Source organism: Plasmodium gallinaceum (assembly GCF_900005855.1).
Source record: "Plasmodium gallinaceum strain 8A genome assembly, contig: PGAL8A_v1_141, whole genome shotgun sequence".
Classification (NCBI taxonomy): domain Eukaryota; phylum Apicomplexa; class Aconoidasida; order Haemosporida; family Plasmodiidae; genus Plasmodium; species Plasmodium gallinaceum.
In genome coordinates this window covers 105,884-127,888 of record NW_021628302.1, presented here as the reverse complement: position 1 = coordinate 127,888, position 22,005 = coordinate 105,884, and the positions used below count along the sequence as shown (strand labels likewise).

The following is a 22,005-nucleotide window of genomic DNA, read 5'->3' as shown; positions in this document are numbered from 1 at the left end:
TAATTTTTACTTTAATCTTTAGAATTTTAATTTTAAATATTAAATAAATTATTATATATATAAATTAATTTTTAAAAGTAAAAATAAAAAAAAAAAATAAAATAAAAAAAAGACTAAGAGTAAATCTAAAAATACAAAATATATTAAAAATTAAGTTGATATAAAAAATAAAATAATCCACATATTATTTAATTTTGTAGGGTAAATTAAAAAAAAATTATTATAATACAATGTATAATAAATAATTAACAAATAAATTTATAAAATAAAAGACACATATTTTTATAATTACATAGGTGAAATAATAAATAAATTATTAAAAAAAAAAATGTATCATTTTGATAAAATAAAAGTAAAAAAGAAAAAAAAATTATAAATTTGAAATATCATTAAAGAAAATTATAATTTATGCGTGATACTTTTTTTTTATTCTTTTCTGTTAATAAATTTGCAAAATTGAATTAATATGTGGAAAAATTTTATGTGAAATAAGTAACGTTTTACAAAATAGAGTAAAAAGGATAAAAATAAAAGTATATTTTTGACGTAAAAAAAAAAAAAAAAAATAGCATATATTGCATTAATATTTACAGAAAAATTCAATTAATATTAGTAATTTAATATTTATATTTTTAATAAACATGATAATTTTCAATATACATAATTATATATATATATATAAATGTAAGCGTATATATTTAAGAATGTTTTACACGGAAATTATTAGCATACGAATAAATATTATTATGCTAAAAATTATAACTTTTTTTTTTTTTTTTTGGTTACCAATCAATTCTTAATGACGATACTTGTTTTTGTAAATTATCTACATCCTTTTTTATTTTTGCTCTTCTGTAAAAAATAGGGCAATCTCTATTCATACATATAACATCAACATGCAAATTACCTTGACAACGTTGACATTCTGACCACAACTGAAAGAATTCGTTTTGTTTATTTTTAAATTCTTTAATTTTTTGCATATAAATTGAAAATTCTTTATTAGATTTACAATGATTGCACAATGGTGGTTTTTTAATTGAACTATTACACCCAATACATCTAATTGATTTTTGTAAGAATTTTGATAATGCTGTTTGGCTTGATGTTAAAATTGTTTTATGTCTAGTATGTTCTCCACAAAATAAGGAATCTGAATTTTGCATTATAACTTCAAATATCCTAGATAAGGTATTTTTAATAGAATCAAGATAATGCTGGTAATCAATAGATAAGTTATTATCTAAAACATATAACGGGTCTTCAGCTCTTTCATATTGTGCTTGCCCTTTAGACCCTTTTACAATTATATAACTAACTCTGTCACCTACATTTGGTGCAGTGGCACTATCTCTTTGTTTTAATTTTTTTGCTAATTCAACGTGAGGCAATCTTGTTTCGTAATCTGTTTTCCCTAAAGATTTCGTTACAACTAATAAGCTCATATCAATGTTATTTGTTAACAATTCTTTAATTTTACTTTTAGTGTACTCAATAGCACTATTTAAGTTTTTCTCTATTAATAATTTATTTAGGACTGTTTCCATCATTTGCTGAATTAAAATACAAAAGTCTCTTCTAACAGTTTCAATACCTTTACAATCCATTTTGTCATGTTTTAACGGGTTAGTGTATAATAACCCTGCGTACCTTTTTTTATTTAAGAGTAAATATGGACAATATACTTTTTCAAATTCTAATTTAATTGGTGGCAAAAATTCTTTACTAATTCTTTCAGCTGCATCTTTTCCTAATCTCATTGCCTCTTCAATGTTATTAGTTCCGAATTTGACCATTACTGAATCTGTGTCTCCATAGATAACGGTGGAATTATATTCAAATCCATTGTTTTTATTATAATAATTTTCAACTCTCTCTTTAGTTTTTTCTATCATACATCTTCCTAAGGTTGTGATAGAAACAGCAACTTCAAGACAAGGTAATTGACCTCCTGAAGAGGCACCTGTATAACCATATACTGAGTTCGCTGAAATTTTTAGAGCTAACTGTCTTCCATTAAGAACCATTTGTGTGATTCTATTTTCTTCTTTTTTCATAAGTAATTTTACTTTTTTTCTTGCTTCTATTAATTCTTCTACAATTAATGGCAAGATACCTTTTTTGACGTTTTTTTTTACAAACTTTAAATTACCTTTTCCTTGAATAACAGTAATATCATCATCATTTAATTCAGATATTTCATTATTATTTTTGATTAAAGTAGAATAACACAAATTGTGTGCAATCATAATGGATGGATACAACGAGGCGAAATCTAGTGTAGATATTGGTTCAATGTAATAACCTTTTATTGGTTCTAATACTGTAGCACCTTCATATTTTTCATTAGTATTAACTTTAATATATGTACTTGGAATCACATAATTTAATTCTTTACATTTTCTGTATAACTGTGATGTAACTTTAATTTGTTGTCCTCGAGTTAATAAGTAAACAAAAGGAGTACCTGTAACCCTAGCCATTTCAACATAATTATAAATAAATAATAACTTATCAATTAATCTTAAAGGTAATACACCATCCTTAATACAATATGTTGCAATCCTTTTTCTTGATTCTGGACTTTCACGTTGCAAATCATTCATTATACTATAGTGTACATCTTCTTTTTGTTCTTTTAAAAATTCAAAAGAAACATAATTCAATGTATACGATTTCAATTTATAATCTCTTTTTATTAAATCATACACATCAAATTGTATTCTTCCAGTTATATTAATTTCTTTGGTTTCATGCATTCCGAATTGTTTAGAAGAAAAACTAGAATCTTTAACACTGCTACTAATATTTTTTATCCTTCCAAGGTACTTCAATTTTTTTAAATTTAATGCTGTTCCCCTATTTAAAATATATGGCAAATCAAAATTAATAATATTGTATCCAGTGAGAAAATCGGGATCTAAGCGAACTAAAAATTCATTCCATGCATTTAACAAAGATTTTTCGTCGTTAAACCATATAACATTTGAACCGGGTATACTAGCACATTCTTGAAGTGTAAAAATAAATTTTATAGAATGATCAATCGGATCTCCTTGAAGATATAAAATTGATGAAATTTGAATTATTGGATCATTTTGTGCATCTGGAAATCCTTTTCCATCAAGTTTTATACATTCAATATCAAAAGATAAGATTCTTAATTTAGGTATTTGCTGATATTCATTTTCTATAAGAAGAGGTTCTATACTTTCATAACTTGCATCTATTTCAAAAGTGCAGTTAGATATCTTTCTATTTTTACTTCTAATATAATAATTATTTTTTTTACATTTTATCCAAGATGCCCCAGTTATTTTATTATCAATTATATATCTTAATATAAATGGTAAGTTAGCTTCATAAACTATTCCCCCTATTTCTTTATTATTTACGTTTATAATTCCTTCTAAATATTTTTTTAGAGTTGGAACCATTTTCGGTATTAAAACTGTTATCTTTAAGAAATCTCTTTTTCCATTTCTCTTATAATACATCAAACTTTCAGTTTTAACAATTTCAATTTTTAATATTTTTTTATCATAATTTTTATATTGATTATTTTGATTTAAATGATCGTTTAGTAGAATTTCTAATTTCATTATATCATCATTTTCAAAATTTTCAGGTTTTTCTATATAAAAATAAGGAAAAACATTGTGAATATTAATTAGTACACTACAACCATCATTTGTCACAGCAAAAATTCTAATAAGAGGAACAGTTACATAATTTTTATCTTTACTAATTAAAGCTTTATATGGCTCATAAATATTATTTAATACATTATTATTTGAATCATTTTCATTATAAAACATATTCTTAAATATATTTTCTACTGTGTAATCCAAATCTATTTGAAATACAATTAAGTCTTCCTCATTATTAATTTTTAATATCCCATTTTCATCATAAATGTTTGGTCTTTCATAAGTTTTCAATAATTTATCAAACTCTTCAATTATGTAATTTTCTGATATTTCATTATTTTTCTCTTTTTTAGCTTTATCATATAATAAACCATAAGGAATGACATTCGTAAATGGACATTCTTTCATTTCTTTCATTTTTTTATTATATCATTAGTAAACAATAAATAAAACAAATAAACACGTATATATATATATCTATTTATTGTAATTGTAAAATAAAAAAATAAAAAAATATAAATATATATTTATAAAAATAGAAAATACACATATTATGTAGATATGATAAATATTTTCACATATCTTTAACAAAGAATAAAAGACTAATAGTAATGTTTTTTTATTTGTAACAACACATATACTAATCTTTTTCTGGAAGTTAATTTTAAAAAACTTATATCTCTATTACAATAAAAATCAATAAAATTTATAAGATATTTACTTTTTTAAAGAATAATATTAAGCATTGAGTATATTGTATAATTTACAAAAAATGTTAATGAATATATATATATATAAAAAAAAAAAAAAAAAAAAAAAAAAAAAAAAAAAAAAAAAAAAAAAAACAGAAAAATATACAAATATTTTAAAAACTTTTTCACATAAATTTCGGATTTTATTTTCATTGTAAATATATTTCTTTTCAATTTTTACATTTTAAATTCATTTCAATATTAAACTATTTAAATAAATAACAAAAAAATATTTTAAAATTAATGTATGAAAGTGAAATTTAAATAAAATAAGAGTTTTTAAATTAACTATTTTTTTTTTTTTTTTTTTTTTCATTTCTTGTTTTTTATTTTATATTTTTAATTATATATATATATATCTATACAGTTATATTGTTTCTAAAAAAACATATTAAATAATCAAAAAAATTAAATTTTTAAATTTAGAAAACACCTTAGGTACATAATATTACAAAATTAATTTAAGCAAAATTATAATGTGTCATTCAAATTAAAAAGTTATATTAGTCTAAAAAAAAAAAAAAAAAAGAATAAAGTATTTAAAATATAACTTATAAAAAATTGGCATTTCTTTGAAGTATAAAAATATTTAATTAGAAACTTAAATTTTTATATGTTTTAAGATAAAATATATAGAGCATATATATTAATAGACGTAAGTGAAATTTTTTCCTTTTATCTTTTTAGGAAGTTAATTTAGAATCTTATATTTTATGAGTATATATTGTAAGAAAAAAGCATAAGAAAAAAATTAGAAATGTGTAAATATGCATGTCTTAATTATTATATTTAAGTATGATGAATATATTCATAAGTAAAAACCGAAATAAAATTAAGAAAATGTTACCGTTTTATGTAAAATATTTCTTATAAAAAAAAAAAAAAAAAATATTAACTTATAAATGACTATTGTAACAGTTATAAATTTTTATTTGAACTTTTATTGATCTTTATATTTTTTTTTTTAAAGAATAAAATTCTTAGAAATAATTAACATTCATTAAATAAGGAATACAAAAAATTATTAAAATATTTTATAAGGATATTTTATTTGTAATATTAACATAGGATATTTTATATTAGACTTTAAGAAAATTTTTTAGTAAAATTCAAAAAACAGAATTTTATTTAATTTTTTTTCATTTCATTTCTTATCATTACTTTTTTCTTTTACAATGTTAATTATATATATATATATGAAAATTATCCTTTGTTTTTTTTAAAATATAGGAAAATATAAAATTTTTTTGTTTTTTATTTTATAAAATATCTGTCTAATTTATCGAATATATATTCTAACAAATTTAAAGCAAAAAGTCAAATACAATATAAAATAAAAAGTAAAATATTTTCATATATATATTAAATATAGTTGTCTCTTTAATATTATTAGTCTTATTTTTATTTAAATTAAATGAATAAGAAAGAAATATTTTATTACACATAAAATTTATATATTTCTTTTATGCTTCTTATAACAAAAATATAAGTATACATCTGTATTAAAGGATTTTTATTTTTCATTGAAGCAAATTCCTTCTGACAACAATTTTTAAATAAAAATGAGTAAATAAAAATGAGTAAATAAAAATAAGTAAATAAAATATATAATCCTATTTATTTTACAAAATTATTCATGTGATATAAGATTTTTCTTTTTTTTTTTTTATAATAAATATGATTAAAAAAAAAAAAATAAAAGATTATTTTGAAAAATATTTTATTGAAGTATATTACTATATAAAAACTATTAATAGGTTACCTAATTTTTCATATTTAATAATGGGATATATAAAGGTCTCTATTATGTACTTTTATAAATAAAGTAACACTATGAGTTTAATAATTTATAAAAATGAGGAAGTTTATAAAAAAAAAAAAAAAAAAAAAAAAAAAAAAAACAAAGAGTTTAATATACCTAGTTCATATATATTAATTTTATATTTAATATTAATTATAGTTCTTCATTTTAATAAAAAAATATTAATAAATGGTTGAAAAGGTAAATAGCAACATTAATTATATAATTTTACACTTTCTTTAATATAAATGATACAATAATATACTAAAGTATATTATACTATTTATCATTTTTAATGTTAGAAAGTTAAAAGAAAAATAATATAAAAATAAGTTAAACAGAATAACGCACGCTATATATTTAAACATTGGAACAGTAATATTAAAATATGAATAATATCCTTTATAAATAGATAATTTTTTTTTTATATTAATATTTTATTTTTAGTATCTTTATGAAACTTACCTTCAAAAAGAGAAAAAATCAATCTAATAAACAGAAATTTCCTAAATATAGTATTGTATACTATTTTTATATTTTATGTATTGTTATTATAAAAAAAAATTAACTATATTTATTTATTTTTTTTTTTAAAAAAAGTAAAAATTAAGATTTTTCATTTTAAAAAGATAGAAACATATTTTTTTTTTTAAATATATTTATTATAAATGATTAATTAAAAATTATACATAAAAAAAAAGGTGTTACATGATTATTGTTAGAAAAGGAACTGATTTTATTTTTTTATAATTTTTCATAAAATAAAAAAAAAAAAAAAAAAATAATTTCAATATAAATAATTTTTGTTATGTATTATGTATTATGAAGATGTGTAGTTTTATAAGGTTGTATATTATTTGCAGTTAACATATTTTAAAATTGTCTCCTAATTAATACTTTTATACAATTTTTGTGCATTTATATTTCGCTTTATTTTATTAAATAATAAATCAGTAAAATTAGTTTTAATTTTTTATATCGTTTTTGTTAATATGTCACTATATTTGTTATTATTTACATAATAATATTCATTGTTTACATATATAAGAAAAATTATATAATTTTAGTAGACAAAGTATAAAAGATATAATTATATATTGTAGTAGTATCTTTTTATATGAGCTATTGTAGAAAAAAAAAAATTCTATAGTATCGAATGAGTTTTTTTTTTTATGTGTTTTTGCACATTAATTATTAATAATAAATAATAAAAAAACACATAAAATGTCGGATATATATTAAATTTATTTAACAGTTAAATGAACAGAATATTTTATGAAATTAAATAATTTAGTACAACATTTATTTTGATGTCTTACAAAAAGAATATTTGTTAACACATTTATCATGCATGAACTTTCTATTATGCAACATTATTAGTGCAATTTTTTTACAATTTTTATAATTTTTTTATTTATTTATTATTATTTTTTTTTTATTTATTATTTATTTTTTTCTTCATTACATAAGTTATTTATAATTAAAATTAATAAAAAAAAAATAAACATAATGTTTGACTATTTCCTTCATTTGAATTCATAAATACTTATCAATTAAAATAAGCGAGAATTTAATATTTAAAATGGAATATTTCTTATATATTAATAATTCTTTCAAATAAATCTAAAATACTATTAAAAGTTTTTAAATGAAAATACACATATGAAATATTTTTTAAACATTAATATATAAAAGGGATATTATATTTATTTATTTTATATATTAAAATGAGATACTTAATAATTTTTTTTTTTTATGTACTATTAATTTTCATTTTATTAGGTTTTAATTTATCTTTCGCAAGTTTTATTTCTTTTCAAAATTTAAGTTCATTGAAAGAACTTGACTCAAAATTAGAAAATTATAAAAAAAAGAAAAAACTATTATTATCATTTACAGATATAGCATTAGCATTTTCACTAGGAACACTAATTAGTGGATTACTATATTTAACCTTAAGATTTTCAAATAAGAAAAAAAAATCATTGAATAAAATATCTACAAGGAATATTTTAAAATGGTTAACAAATGAAGGATATAAAGGAAATGATACATATGAAAATGATACATATGAAAATGATACATATGAAGATGAAACATATGAAAATGAGATAAATGATAATGAGATAAATGATAATGAAGAAAATATAAGACATTCTATGCTAATAGGTGATTCTGATACATGTGAGAAAAAATCACATGATGAAAGTAAACCTTGTTATATATCTTGTTGTGAGATTTTAAAGTTCAGGGATATATCATTGGGTAATATTAAAATAGATCCCACAGAATCAAAAACAGATGAAAAATAAATTCTGGATATATGAAAAATATTTAAAAGAAGAAATTCAAGATATAATTGTTGCAAAATCTTTACTAAATCATTAAATGAACAAATTATTAATACCTAAACATACATAATTAGAAAAATTGGGCATAAAAGTAAACTAATATCTGAAAAAAAAATTATTACCTATATAAGGGATTTAACTATATAATAAGATTATAATGGTAATAAATGATATATTTAGTGTAGAAACTTTTTTATATTTCAAAGATTCGTATATTGAACAAAGTAATTATACATTAATAGAAAAAATGCAATTTATATATATTTAGCTTAAAATATAAAACTTAATGAGATATTTATATATTTTTTTTTTTTTTTCGTATTCAAATATCATATATATATATATATATATATATAATAGAAAAAAATATTTATTAAATTAAGATTTAACCATATGAAATTATATGTTAGATATTTATGATAAATAGGTTATTATTAGATCCTTTTATATTTTTTTAAAACATAAAATTCTATACAAATTTTTTATATTATTTTGCGTATATTTTATTTTTCAAATGCAGAAAATTCTAAGAATTATAATGGTTGTTACGTGCATAAATCTGAAAATTCTAAAAAATAACTTACAATAAAAGTTTATTTCTGACATTTCTAAAGAATTTATTTTAGATTCTTTCGTACTAATATATTATACAGTAAACCAATTTATAAGATTTAATTATACTTTTATAAAATTGAAATAATAAGAAAAAATAAAAAAAAAAAATGCAATTATACATAAAATTGAATTAATCTTTCTTATTTTTATAATAAATAACTACCTAATCAATATATATTTTAATATGTACTTATTTTTTTTTGCAACTCTAAGTTTTATAAATATTTAATAAGTAATAAATATATTATAAAAAAAAAAAATATTAATAATTTTATTTGAAATTTTAAAAATTTAACTTTATTTTTTTTTTTTTTTTTCTACATCTTTACAGAAATTATTTGTATTGATAATAAATCTAATATAATGTTATAAAAAAAAAAAAATAAGTTGAATTTATTATAGAAAGTTGTGAAATGGGAATAATAATAAATTTAAAATATAGTTATTTTTAATATATGAGTACAAAAAATTATTAATAAGAATATCTAAAGAATATATTATTAGAAAATAAATAAGTTAATTGTAATATCTTTTACGATTAAAATTATAAATAGTTGGACAGAGATAATTTTTTTTTTTTTTTTTTTATATATATCTTAAGAATAAAGATTAGTAAAATAAATATTAAAGGACCATGCATGCGTTATCTAATGAATTTTATAACAAATTTAGTATTTTTAATTTTCATATAATAAATTAAATTAATTTTTTTTAAGCTGTAGAAAAATTTAATGATATATTAATAATTAAAAAAAAAATAGAAAATGTTATATTAGAAATATAATTTGAAGAAAAAATTAGAAAAATTATATTAAGAAAGAATAATAAATTTAGAAAAATTTTAAATTGAAAGTTAATTATTTTACTATTTTCTTTTCTAATAAAAGATCTTTTATTATTTACCTTTTTATAAAAAAATTTAATATTTTTTATATGTAAAATGAAACTTAAAAAAATATTAATTATTTTTAATTTTTTGTTATTAATTAATTTAATATCACAGTGCTTATGTATTCATGACTTAAGCAAAGGGGATAACACAGATTCATTGAAAAAAATTAGGAAAGAATTAGAAAAAAAAAAAAAGCATAAAATAATTTTGGGTAGTGTTTTAGGAGGATTAGCACTAGCATTATCTATAGGACTTGGAGTAGCATTTAGTGGAAAAAAGAAACATAGAAATAAAAGCTATGGTGATAGTCCTGATAATGAATTTAGTAAAAAAGGTGAATTTAGTAAAGAAGATGATTTTAGTAAAGAAAGTGAATCAAAGGAAAGGAATGATAATTCTTATTTTAACCTAACACCAAATAAGAAACCATATGATTATTATAACTTTAATTATGACGTTGAAACGGGATTAAATGAATTTTTTGATGAATCTCTTGCAGGAGATATTCCCAACAAAACTTATGAGGAAATGAGGAGTTTTACATTTAACGAATTGCAGAACCATTTTAATTATTACGGTCCACAATATGAGCATCTTATACCATATGAATATGAATCTATAGGAGTAAGTATTCGAGATATATTATTACAGAATGGTATAAAAGCTTCTGATGAACAAGTGAAACAATTAGAAAAAGAAGCGCTTTCACTATATCTTAATACAGGTAATTTTGATCCAATTGGTGAATTTTTATATATTGATGAAACCCGACTTTTTTGAAATATTTTTACATTATGAAAAAATATAAAGATTTATATCCGCTTTTCCCTTAATTCTGTATAAATGGAATACAAATATTGAATTAAAATTCATATTTTTCCAAATAAACTTAAAACTTTATTAACTTGTTAAAAAAAATTCATACTATAATTTTTGTTTTAATTATATACCAAAATCATAAGATATTCTTTAGAGATTTTTTTATTGTTTATTAATATATGTATTAAAAAAAAATTTATTATTTTATGAGTATCTTTTTTTTAATTTATAAATGTATGCGATTTTTATTATAGAACTTTTATAAAATTTATGTATATTAATCCGAGTTTTAAGAAGTTAAGATTTTTTTTTTTTTTTTTTTTTTTTTTTTTTGTTTCTCTTAAATTAGTTTTATTTTTAAATATTTTTTTTTTTATAAAAATAAATTAAATCGTTTAAAAATTAACTTTTTCAAATATCAAAAATATAATGATTTTTTGAATTTTTTTTTTTTCGCTATGTCATAAAAATAATTAAGAAATTTTTTTGCATACATATAAAAAAAAAAGTGAAAATGTGTTATAGTATGAATATCTTTATCATTTATTTATTTAAATATGCTTACATAACTGCATTAAAAATATAATTTTATATTTAAAATTATACCTTTTGAAAATGCATGGACTCAAAATTTTCTCAATTTTTACTTAATTATATGATACTAAAAATTAAAAAATCACATAATGGGAAATAATATAAAACTACCTTTTAGTGAATTAATATATTAAATAATTCAAATACAAAAAAAAAAAAAAAAAAAAAAAAATTTTCTGATTTATTTTAAATTTTTAAAGAAAATTGTATTTTTAATTAATATATTAGTATCAAATACTTCAATACAAAAAAAAAAAAAAGACTTTTTATTTATTGTAAGATCATTATTTTAGTATATATTATATTAATATGTAATTTTTTAATAAAATTATATTTTAGTAAATTGGTTTACATAATTTTTTTTGTATCAATATTAAAATTCTGGTTTATTAAAAGATACTACATATGAAAACAATAGTTTTATATTAACAAATTATAACATGACTTTAATAAATATATGTAATATTTATATATAGTTTTTAGAATTTTTATATTAATATATATACGGTATTCTGAAAAAGAATTGTTATCTATGTCTCTCTAAAAAGAAAAATGAGGAAAGTGTTAAATGAGGACGTTTTAAAATTTTTTTTTTTTTTAGTTATCTTTAAGATAAAAAGATAACTTTTACATTAGCAGATCAAATTAAAAATTATTAGATATAAAGATAAATAACATTTTATTATTTAAACCTTAGTTTTTTTATTCCTATACTTTGTATTATTTTTACTAGAGAAAGTATAATATAAATTTAAAATAAAGGTTCTAAACAATTTTTTTTCCCTTACTTTTAGAAACACTTTAATATCACTACACAAAAGGAATAATTAGTATTGCTAGTTTATTTACATAAAATAATGTAACATTTTTATCATTTTCATTTATACAGATATCATTATTTATAATTAGAGTTTATTTGATGAAAATTAAAAAATATAACTAATAAATATAATGTTAAGAATATATCAAACATAGATATATAATAAAATAAAAAGATTTCATATTAATAAAAAAAAAGTAATAATTTAGATAAAAATATTTTAAGTAATAGCTCAACAAGCTTAGAATTCTTTAAACATATGTTAATTGATCTTTTAGAAATCATTGAATTAGTTTGAGTTAATATTTTTAATATAGAATTAATAATTTTAATTACTAATATTGTGCATTTTAACTAAAAATGTTTGATATATTAGAAGAAAAATATAAAATTGTAAGAAGATTTGTTACAAATACATATCTATTAAATCCACTTACAAATAAAAAAAAAAAAAAAATGTTCTTCGAAATGATCTACAGATAGCAAAAACTTATAAATCTTTCCTAATATAGATTGTCATTGACGTTTTTTAATTTTCACTAAGATGAAATATAATATATCTGAAAGCTTAGTTCTTCAAATAGAAAATTTGAAATAATTAATACAATGAAATATGTACTTATAAAAAAAAAAAATATTATATAATTTTTTTAGTATTTTTTCTTTGTAAGTTTTTTTTATTTTTCGAAGTTTATTAATAGTAAATAGGACAAATAATAAAAATTTTTAAGTAAATAATAATTATATGCAAATTTTATAGTGATAAATTTTTGAAGTGTTTGAAAAGCTAAATAGACATTTAACAAAACATTCATTCAAGACCCCTAAATTTAATTTAAAATAATTCATATTATATTTTATAGTGTAGTTTTATAGAAATTATGTAATTATCATTTATAAATAACTTTATTGTAAAAAAAATATATATATATATATCTCAACATCCTCTTAATTTGATTGTTTAATATTCTATAAATGTGTTTGAATGATCAATTAATTAATAACCATCCTAGATATATATATTGGTAATTAAATAACATGATAACTTTTTTTATAATTTTCATAAGAACTGCAATATAGGAAGAAAAGATAGAATAAATAAGAACATGAAGTATTTTGTAATATTTTTTCAATATTTATAATATGAATTTAAACTTAAGGGTATTACATAATATTAAAATAAGAATAAAAGGAAATTGTATTTGTAATAAATTTCTTTTCTCTATGTAGGTATTATAGTTAATTAAAAAGAATAATTTACTCTTAAATTTCTCTGGATTGAATATATGTTATTAAAGTAATATACATTAATTTTTAAAAGGATATTTTTATTTATAAATGTCACCAAAATTGGTTATTTTTCAAAAATTTACACTTGTTATGTTAGGGATAAACTGTATCATTATTTTTTTTTTTTTTTACTAAAAGAAAATATATTAAAAATTTCTGAGTATGCTAAACTTTTTAATTAAAAGGGGAAACAATAATGTAAAAATATTTTATGATTTTTAGTAAAGATAATGTAGAATATAGGAAGAATGAGAAACTTTTAAAAATATTATTTTTTAATTATCTCTAAATATTTTTACAATCCTTTATTAAAAGAGAAGAATAATATTTTAAAATAATGTAATACAACTTTAGAAAATTTTAATTTATACATCACTAATATATATGAGATTGATATTAATATATTAATTTATTAGATGTTTGCTCAAAAACTTCTGTAAATATAAAAAAAAAAAATTAATAAGGAAAATGTATAGAAATTTTAATGTTGTTTGTTATGATAATTCATATTTTTTTTTGATGAATTTATAGACACATATTCTTTAAGTACTTATTTAAAAATGTGAAAATTTGAGCATGTAATACTTACATAACATATAGGTAACAATGGAAATATAATTATATTGCCCTTAATAGAAATATATTTTCTCTTAATATTTTTATTCTTTCTCTTAAAATATGTTACATTTTATACTCAATACTTACGTAACATATAGTTAGCTTTTTATGAAAATATTTAATATAGATACTTTAATAAAAAATTTTTTTTTTTTTTTATTTTTTTTCTTATGGTATGTACGATAAGAAAAAAGAATATAAATTTGTATAAATAGCGAATTATATTATATATAAAAAAAATTATTTAAATGAACTATACATAATAAATAAAGATATTTCCCAAAAAAAAATATATATATATATATTGTTAATGTAAAATTACAAAAAAAAAGAAGAAAATTTATTTACCGGATTTGCATTTATGTATATATTATTTTTTTTCATTTTTTTTAACAAAAATCTATTTGTGCAACATATAAAAACGAAATAGAGAAATAAAAGATTAACTAAATAGACAGTTTATGTTTTTTCATATAACTGTATTCTTAATAATGATAAAAAATATTATGGAGAAAATAAAATAAAATTATATTTGACCTATTTATATATTTATAACAAGAGATAAAATTTTGTAATAATTATAAAAGTATTAAGTTGTTTAATTTTTTGTATTAACGTAATATTCTAAAGACTCAATAAAAAAGATCAATGAGAAATTAAATCTAATATACTTATTAACATATAATTTTTATTTTTTATAAATGATATTTTAAAACCTTCATATAAAAAATCAATAATATCTATATAGTTATATATAAAAGCAATTTAAATTAGATAATATTTGTAAGAATTTTTTTTTTTTTTTTGAATATATAAAATTTAAAAAACAATAACATGAATTATGTTAAAACTGGTTATGAAATTAAATAAAATATTGTTTTTTCATTTTTTATGGTTAAAAAGAAGTAAATTAGCTAATTTTTATTTTCCTTCATTTTAAATAATATTATAAATTACCTTTTTTCTGAAAATTTTAATGTAAATACTTTTTGTATCCCAAAAGAAACTCATAAATTTATCAACAAAAGTTTACGTAACTTATTTTGGATATTTTAATAAAAAATGTATGTTATTTAAAAATATATATATATATATTTTGTAAAATATAATACAGTTATTTTATAATAATAATGATAATAATAAGAAGAAAAGAGTGTTCCACTTTTTAAATAAAGTAATAACCTTAGTTCTCTAGAAAAATTTTTCTTTTTTTTGCAAAAAATTAAGAAAGACTGAATTATAATATACATATATATAATTGCAATTTTTATGAAATAAAAAGAAAAATATTCTTTGTTATGGTAAAAAAATTTAAAATAAAAACAAATTAATATATCTAAACTTTGATTAATTTACTTTTTTTAATAACTATATAATTTATATTTTTCGTTAAGTTTAAGAATAAATAAGATAATGAAAAACTAATAGTATAAAAAGTAGTAGAAATTTAGGATAACATATACATTATTTGAAAAGATTCTTTATTAATTCCATATCATCCTTTTATTTGCATTTATATTACATATGTTAAAGGACGTTTTTTTGAAATTATTTATATTATTTCTTGAATTAATATATAATATTTTTTATTAAACTTTTTTTACTTTTTTCTGGGTTTTTGCATAAAGAACATATTTATCATCTAAAAACTTTTTTTTTTCTTATATTAAATGGATATATATAACAGTTGACAAAACTTTAATATTTTACTTTCCTTGAAAGAGGATAATACATTTCCATTGAATGCAGATTTCTATTTCACTTGTACATTTATATTTATGACTTCTTTTGAAATATTTTAAGCATATTAAATATTTCTAAGTATATATTTTTACTTTTTCTTTGTTTTCTTAATAATAGTCTCCCATGAGAAGAGTTTCAAAATTATGCATAACATTATCTTCATATGAACAGCCATTGTCTATATATATAGTAGCATATATAAATTTGTGTATAATAAATTAGTTTTTTGGTAAATTTTATAATATTAAGTACATGGAGTTTAGAAGATACATCACTTATATATAAAAAACATACTCATCTGAAATTTTATATAAATAAAAATCGTAATTTTTTTTAAATTATATAAGTGAGTGGATAAAAATTTGCGTTATCATTTCTACACGGTATATACTAAAATATTTGAATAAGTATTATTTTTATGTGAATGATTTATTAATTGACCTTTTAATGAATTTTATAGTGACTTGAATAGTCAAATTAGCAAAGATTATTTAGTATGATCTTTGTTTATTTTACTTGTTATAATATTAATTATTAAAAATAATAATCAATGAATTATAAATTAGTATATTTAATTGGACACAAAATTTATTTTTAATTTTAAAAATAAATATTAATTATATATGTACAATTTTTAATAATTAATCACCTCTATTTTCTAATATATTTTAAACTTGAATAAACATATATGCTAAATAATTAATATTATAAATAGCTTTATAGTACTTTTCTATATGTCACCATATATGTTATACAGAATTCAGATAATTTTCTTTCTTATACCAAAAAAAAGAAAAAAAAAAAAAAAAAATATAAAGTAAAATAATTTTTTTAAGAAATAATAAAAAAAAAAAAAATAAAAAGATTTATAATTGACGTACAAAAAAATGTAATTTGATTTATGTATTTTTAGTACACTCATTTAAAATAAGTACAATATAGTATATGCGTTTTAATATGTTTGTTTTACTCACCTACGGTAAACATATAAGTAAGACATTATACAATATATATTTTTTATTTCTCTATGAAATTAAAAATAAGTTGATAATACTATATATTGATCTATTTCATAGGTTTTCCTTGTGTCTCAATAGAAACATTGTATTTATTTTGAACTATTTTTATCACAATTTTTCAAAGTAATGAGTATACTTTTAATAATTTTCTTAATATGTCCTTATATTCCTGAGATGTTAAATCATTTTAATAAATAGAATTTGAAATAATTGCTTGATTAGCTATTTCTGAATTCTTATCTTCATTATATTTAACTTTCATAATATATACATAATCTTCATTATTTCATATAATAGAATATCTTAAATGGTTCATTACTATATCACTAATTATAAGTAGTTTTTTATATATTTAATATAGCTAGCCTTGTCTTAGCTTTTTTATTAGTAAATTTCAAACTAAGTAAATCACTTTTAGACATTCATTCTTTATCTTCATTAGATATTTCACAAGTCTTGGTGAAATTTCAGATAGGGTTTTGCGTCTGGTTTATTTGCAGATGAAGTAAATATAGTATACAACTCAAATAAAATATACAATAGAATATGTACTTTTTTTTTTTTTACCTATTTTATATGTTTGTTTAGAATTTGCACAGGATTCTTTGACGTTATCAACACTTTGTACCTTAATAGATAATTCTCTTTTCTCAACTTTTATACCTTCCTAATTCTGTATTTTTTTACTGTTGTTATTCCTTTTTGTATATATTATTTATTATATATCTATTTTCAACAATTTCTTCATCTTTCTCTTATTATTTTCTAATTTGATAGCTTTCCTTAGCTTTATATGCTTGTTTCTCAAATTATTTAAGTTGTTTATCTATATGATTTCTCATTAAACTAATTATATGAATAATCAACCTTATTCTTAAACATCTTAAAGATAATATTACATATTTTATCTGTTGTTATATTTTTAATCTCATTTTTTTTATCTCTATATAATTTATTTCTATACATTGATTCTAAATAAATTATCATATATTATAATTATTACATCACCTCCTGAGATATATATGGTTCTTTTTAAGAAGCCCTTTTTCTCTACAATAATAACATTTATATCTTTTTTAAGCTTTGTTTTTAAAATTATTTTCATTATGAAATCTATTAGAAGAATATACACATATTTTTTTTTTTCATATACACTCAAATCTTTGTTTTACAGCATCAAATTAGATAACATATTATGTACAAAATTTTTATCCATTGAGATATTTACAATTATATTTTTCACATGTATGTTTGAATAAACCTTCTACATATATATGTAAGGATTCTATCTATTTATATTTTTTACTTCTTCATAACATAAAAATCGAAGAGCATATATAGTATTATTAATCTTAAATGAACTCATATCCTTATGTACATTTGTTCTTTCCACATTAAGTAATTTTCTCATATAAATGAATTTTTCATATGTGTTTTTAAAAAACAATCTAGATAATATAATTTATAACTATATTATGTTAACTATTTCACCATCTATTGTTAAGTATCTAAACAATGAATCTAAATGTTTGATTTTAAAGATTTCAGTATAGCACAAGTCTCTGGATTAGCTGACTCTTGAATCTTTGCTTTGTTATGAAATGTCATAAACCATATCAAATATTCTTCTAAAGATCTTTTGTTAAATTTTGGAATTCCTAATATTTTAATCTTCATTATTTCACCACCTTTCCTAGTTTGAAATTCATATGAATTAACGAACCCCACTATGTCTTATAGCATGTTCAATCTAAGTTTTTATAAATCTTATTACATTAAGTAGTACAAATCAAATGTGATTTCTGTTTACTCTGGATTCTAAATTGATTCTATGATTGTCTCCAATTTATTTATTAATTGGCGTTTCATAGAATTTTTTAGTGATTTGAATAGTCAATTAAAAAAAAGTATATAGAGAGATATATAATTATTATGTTTATCATATACAACTTAAATTAGACACTTCTATAACTTTTATTTGTTTGTCTTCTTACCATAAAATAAACAGGTTAGTATTTAAATAATTATATACCTCTTATATAGTTATCTAGTTACAATAAAAAAAAAATATTTATTTTATATACTATAGTTTTAATCACTTTTATTTACTGTACTTGTTTGTATTTATATAAAAAAAAAAATTATTTTTAAAAAATTTCCTCTCAAAAACAAAAAAAGAAAAATATATTTTTTTTAAAAGATTCAAAACCAACTTTTTTTTTTGTAATTTTTTATTATTATTTTTATCGTGAATAATTTAATAAGCATATCTCAACTACATTTCAGAAGACATGCATTTTTTTTTTCTCTACTTGCACAACATTGTTTAATACATCTTCAAATATATTTCAGTATATTTATATCGAGTATCTTGCATGCACAGGTAACTTTTACACAATCTACTATTATCATACAAAATCCCCAATTGGTCAATGATATATTTGACCAAATATTTAATCTCGCATACAAAAGTTATATATTTCACAGAAATAATATCCATTTTTATTAATCACCAAGTTGATGATTAACATTATTAGTAGGGAAACTACAACAAGGATAACGATTATAACATTAATAATTATAAAAACTTCTAGTATCATGTGAATACCTGAGATATTTAAAATAAAGATTCATAAGATGAAAACTATGGTTGTTTTAAGAATCATGAAAGAGCTTATTATAGTAATAGTTATAATAATTACAAATGGAATGTTTACTAGGTTACTTGTAACTTTGACGATAATAATATACGTTAATACTTTTTGTATTTGACTTGCAAAAAAATTAATTGAATATATATAATAAATGAAACAATTTCATGATGAAATATTAAGAAAGTTTTTTATCTATTAGGTGATTTTCATTAAAGCAAAAACGGAAAAAGTTTAAAAGTATATTTCTTTTAATAAAAAAGAATTACAATAACAGAACAAATAAAAATAAATATAAGATATTAAAAAATATATATTATATTATAAAACATATTATTTATATAATAATTTAAATATTCATATATATCAAAAAAAAACAGGAAAAATATTATAGAATATTTAAAAGAAAAATTCAGTAACATGTTCATAAGAGATTCTTCTCTACTTTTTTATTTTTTCTATTTACACTTGTTGTTCCCTTATATGAGGTTTTTAATATCAAATACAATCCTTCAAAAAAAACCATACATTTCGAGATATAAAACCTTGACTATCAGAAACTAATTATTGTTTTGTCCTTTTTTATTTATATATATTTTCACTGTTTCGTTATTTACAAAACTCTCATGCCATATTTTTTTTCCAGTCATCATAAACTGTTTGCTGCCATTGCTTTCTCAATTTTAAAATATTCATATCATTCCCTCTTGCATTATTATGAAACACTGGCCAATTTATTTTCATTGTGGGATCCGAGAACCCTTGTTCAGTTACATCCATTACTTCAACTTCTTCCATATTTATATCCATAGCATTTTCCCTTTTATTTTTATCTGTCTTCTTATTCTGTCTTCTCATTGGTAAACTATTCCCCATACTTCCAAATTGTGGGATACTTGGATTTTGAATTCCAATATTTCCAAATTGTGGGACATTTGGATTTTGAATTCCCAAATTTCCAAACTGTGGGACATTTGGATTTTGAATTCCCAAATTTCCAAACTGTGGGACACTTGGATTTTGAATTCCAATATTTCCAAACTGTGGGACATTTGGATTTTGAATTCCAATATTTCCAAATTGTGGGACATTTGGATTTTGATTTCCAAAAATTTCAGATTGTGGAATACTTGGATTTTGATTTCCAAAATTTCCAAATTGTGGGACATTTGGATTTTGAATTCCAACGTTTCCAAATTGTGGAATATTTGGATTTTGAATTCCAATATTTCCAAATTGTGGGACATTTGGATTTTGGGTATCAGGAATATTGTTACCAAAATTTCCCAATCTTATTTTCATAATATTTTCATTTACTGGAGCACTTGCATTTTCATTATTAAATTTTGCTTTGTCATCACCTGTCTCCTGCATATAGGGGGTTTTATTTTCAATTTGTATTTTATTACCTTCTATTACTAAAACATTATCTCCTTCTTGTATATGAAGTGGTTTTTTAACAGCTTCTTTTAGTTGAGATTTGTTTGTACTTTTTATTTTCCCTCTAACAAACATTGGTCCCTGTTGTGCTAATTTCCTGGAATGATATTTGTTACAGAGTAATACTGTAGTTACTTTATTTTGTTTTTTAGACATACACTGTAATTGAATTTAAAAATTATAAATTTAAAATTAGATTTTTATATTATTAGAATTTAAAATAGAATTAAAAAAGTTACTCGTTTTTATGCTTAATGCATATCTTACTTGAAAGAAATTATATAAAAGAAAAAATAATACCACGGTAAAAAGTCTAGATAACATAGAATTTTTGTAAATTTTTATTTGAGATATTTTATTTTGAACTTCAGACAAGAAAAAGGAACAATGTTCCGTGTTTTTTCTATCTGAAGCTGATACTTTTCTTAATAAATTATCATTTTTAATGCTGCAAAACCTCATATTTGCTTTTTAGGCTTTTAAAATATAAAAATTTGTTTAGTAGTATTCTATTCTTAACTAATTCTAGAATATAATTAATTATACTGCAATTATTTTCTGATCAAATTAACATTCCTAATTTGTATCATAAAAGAGTAAAAATTAAAAAAAAGTAAATGGTAATTAAAAATAAATAGATGTTTTATAAGATTGTTTACATTTTATTTACCTTAAAACTTTCATGAAAAAAACTTATATTTATAAAAATGAAATACTAACTATTCATTATATGGTATTAAAAATTTGCTTTTAATATTTTGTTTTAATTTATGTATTAAAAAAATTTAATAATTATTCAAACAATTATTTGAAGAATTTTTTCAAAAATTAATTTTTCTGGTTGATTCCTTATTATCATATACTCATCTTAATTTTTGAAAAATGTGCATATTTTTTTTTTTATATTCAAGGAGTTGAAAATACAAAAATTATTGTCAAAGCACCGATGA

The 22,005-nt window shown here is 18.7% G+C and overlaps 4 protein-coding genes across 4 annotated transcripts, besides 1 other annotated feature; 2 read left to right on the top strand and 2 right to left on the bottom strand.

Annotated features, from left to right (window-relative positions):
- Positions 1-782: 782 nt before the first annotated feature.
- PGAL8A_00476000 (DNA polymerase delta catalytic subunit, putative) lies at positions 783-4,058 on the bottom strand (the record flags this gene model as incomplete). The annotated part of the gene is made up of 1 exon (XM_028673542.1): positions 783-4,058. One exon carries the CDS (start codon positions 4,056-4,058, stop codon positions 783-785), a length of 3,276 nt encoding a protein of 1,091 aa, XP_028529984.1.
- A 3,872-nt stretch (positions 4,059-7,930) lies between these two features.
- PGAL8A_00475900 (hypothetical protein) lies at positions 7,931-8,515 on the top strand (the record flags this gene model as incomplete). Its single annotated transcript, XM_028673541.1, has 1 exon — positions 7,931-8,515. One exon carries the CDS (start codon positions 7,931-7,933, stop codon positions 8,513-8,515), a length of 585 nt encoding a protein of 194 aa, XP_028529983.1.
- A 1,594-nt stretch (positions 8,516-10,109) lies between these two features.
- On the top strand, positions 10,110-10,841 carry ETRAMP (early transcribed membrane protein; the record flags this gene model as incomplete). Its single annotated transcript, XM_028673540.1, has 1 exon — positions 10,110-10,841. The coding sequence occupies one exon, from the start codon at positions 10,110-10,112 to the stop codon at positions 10,839-10,841; it is 732 nt and encodes a 243-aa protein (XP_028529982.1).
- Positions 10,842-17,020: 6,179 nt separating this feature from the next.
- Positions 17,021-18,881: a repeat region.
- A 1,358-nt stretch (positions 18,882-20,239) lies between these two features.
- On the bottom strand, positions 20,240-21,517 carry PGAL8A_00475700 (Plasmodium exported protein, unknown function; the record flags this gene model as incomplete). The annotated part of the gene is made up of 2 exons (XM_028673539.1): positions 20,240-21,214; positions 21,323-21,517. The coding sequence occupies 2 exons, from the start codon at positions 21,515-21,517 to the stop codon at positions 20,240-20,242; spliced, it is 1,170 nt and encodes a 389-aa protein (XP_028529981.1).
- Positions 21,518-22,005: the final 488 nt, after the last annotated feature.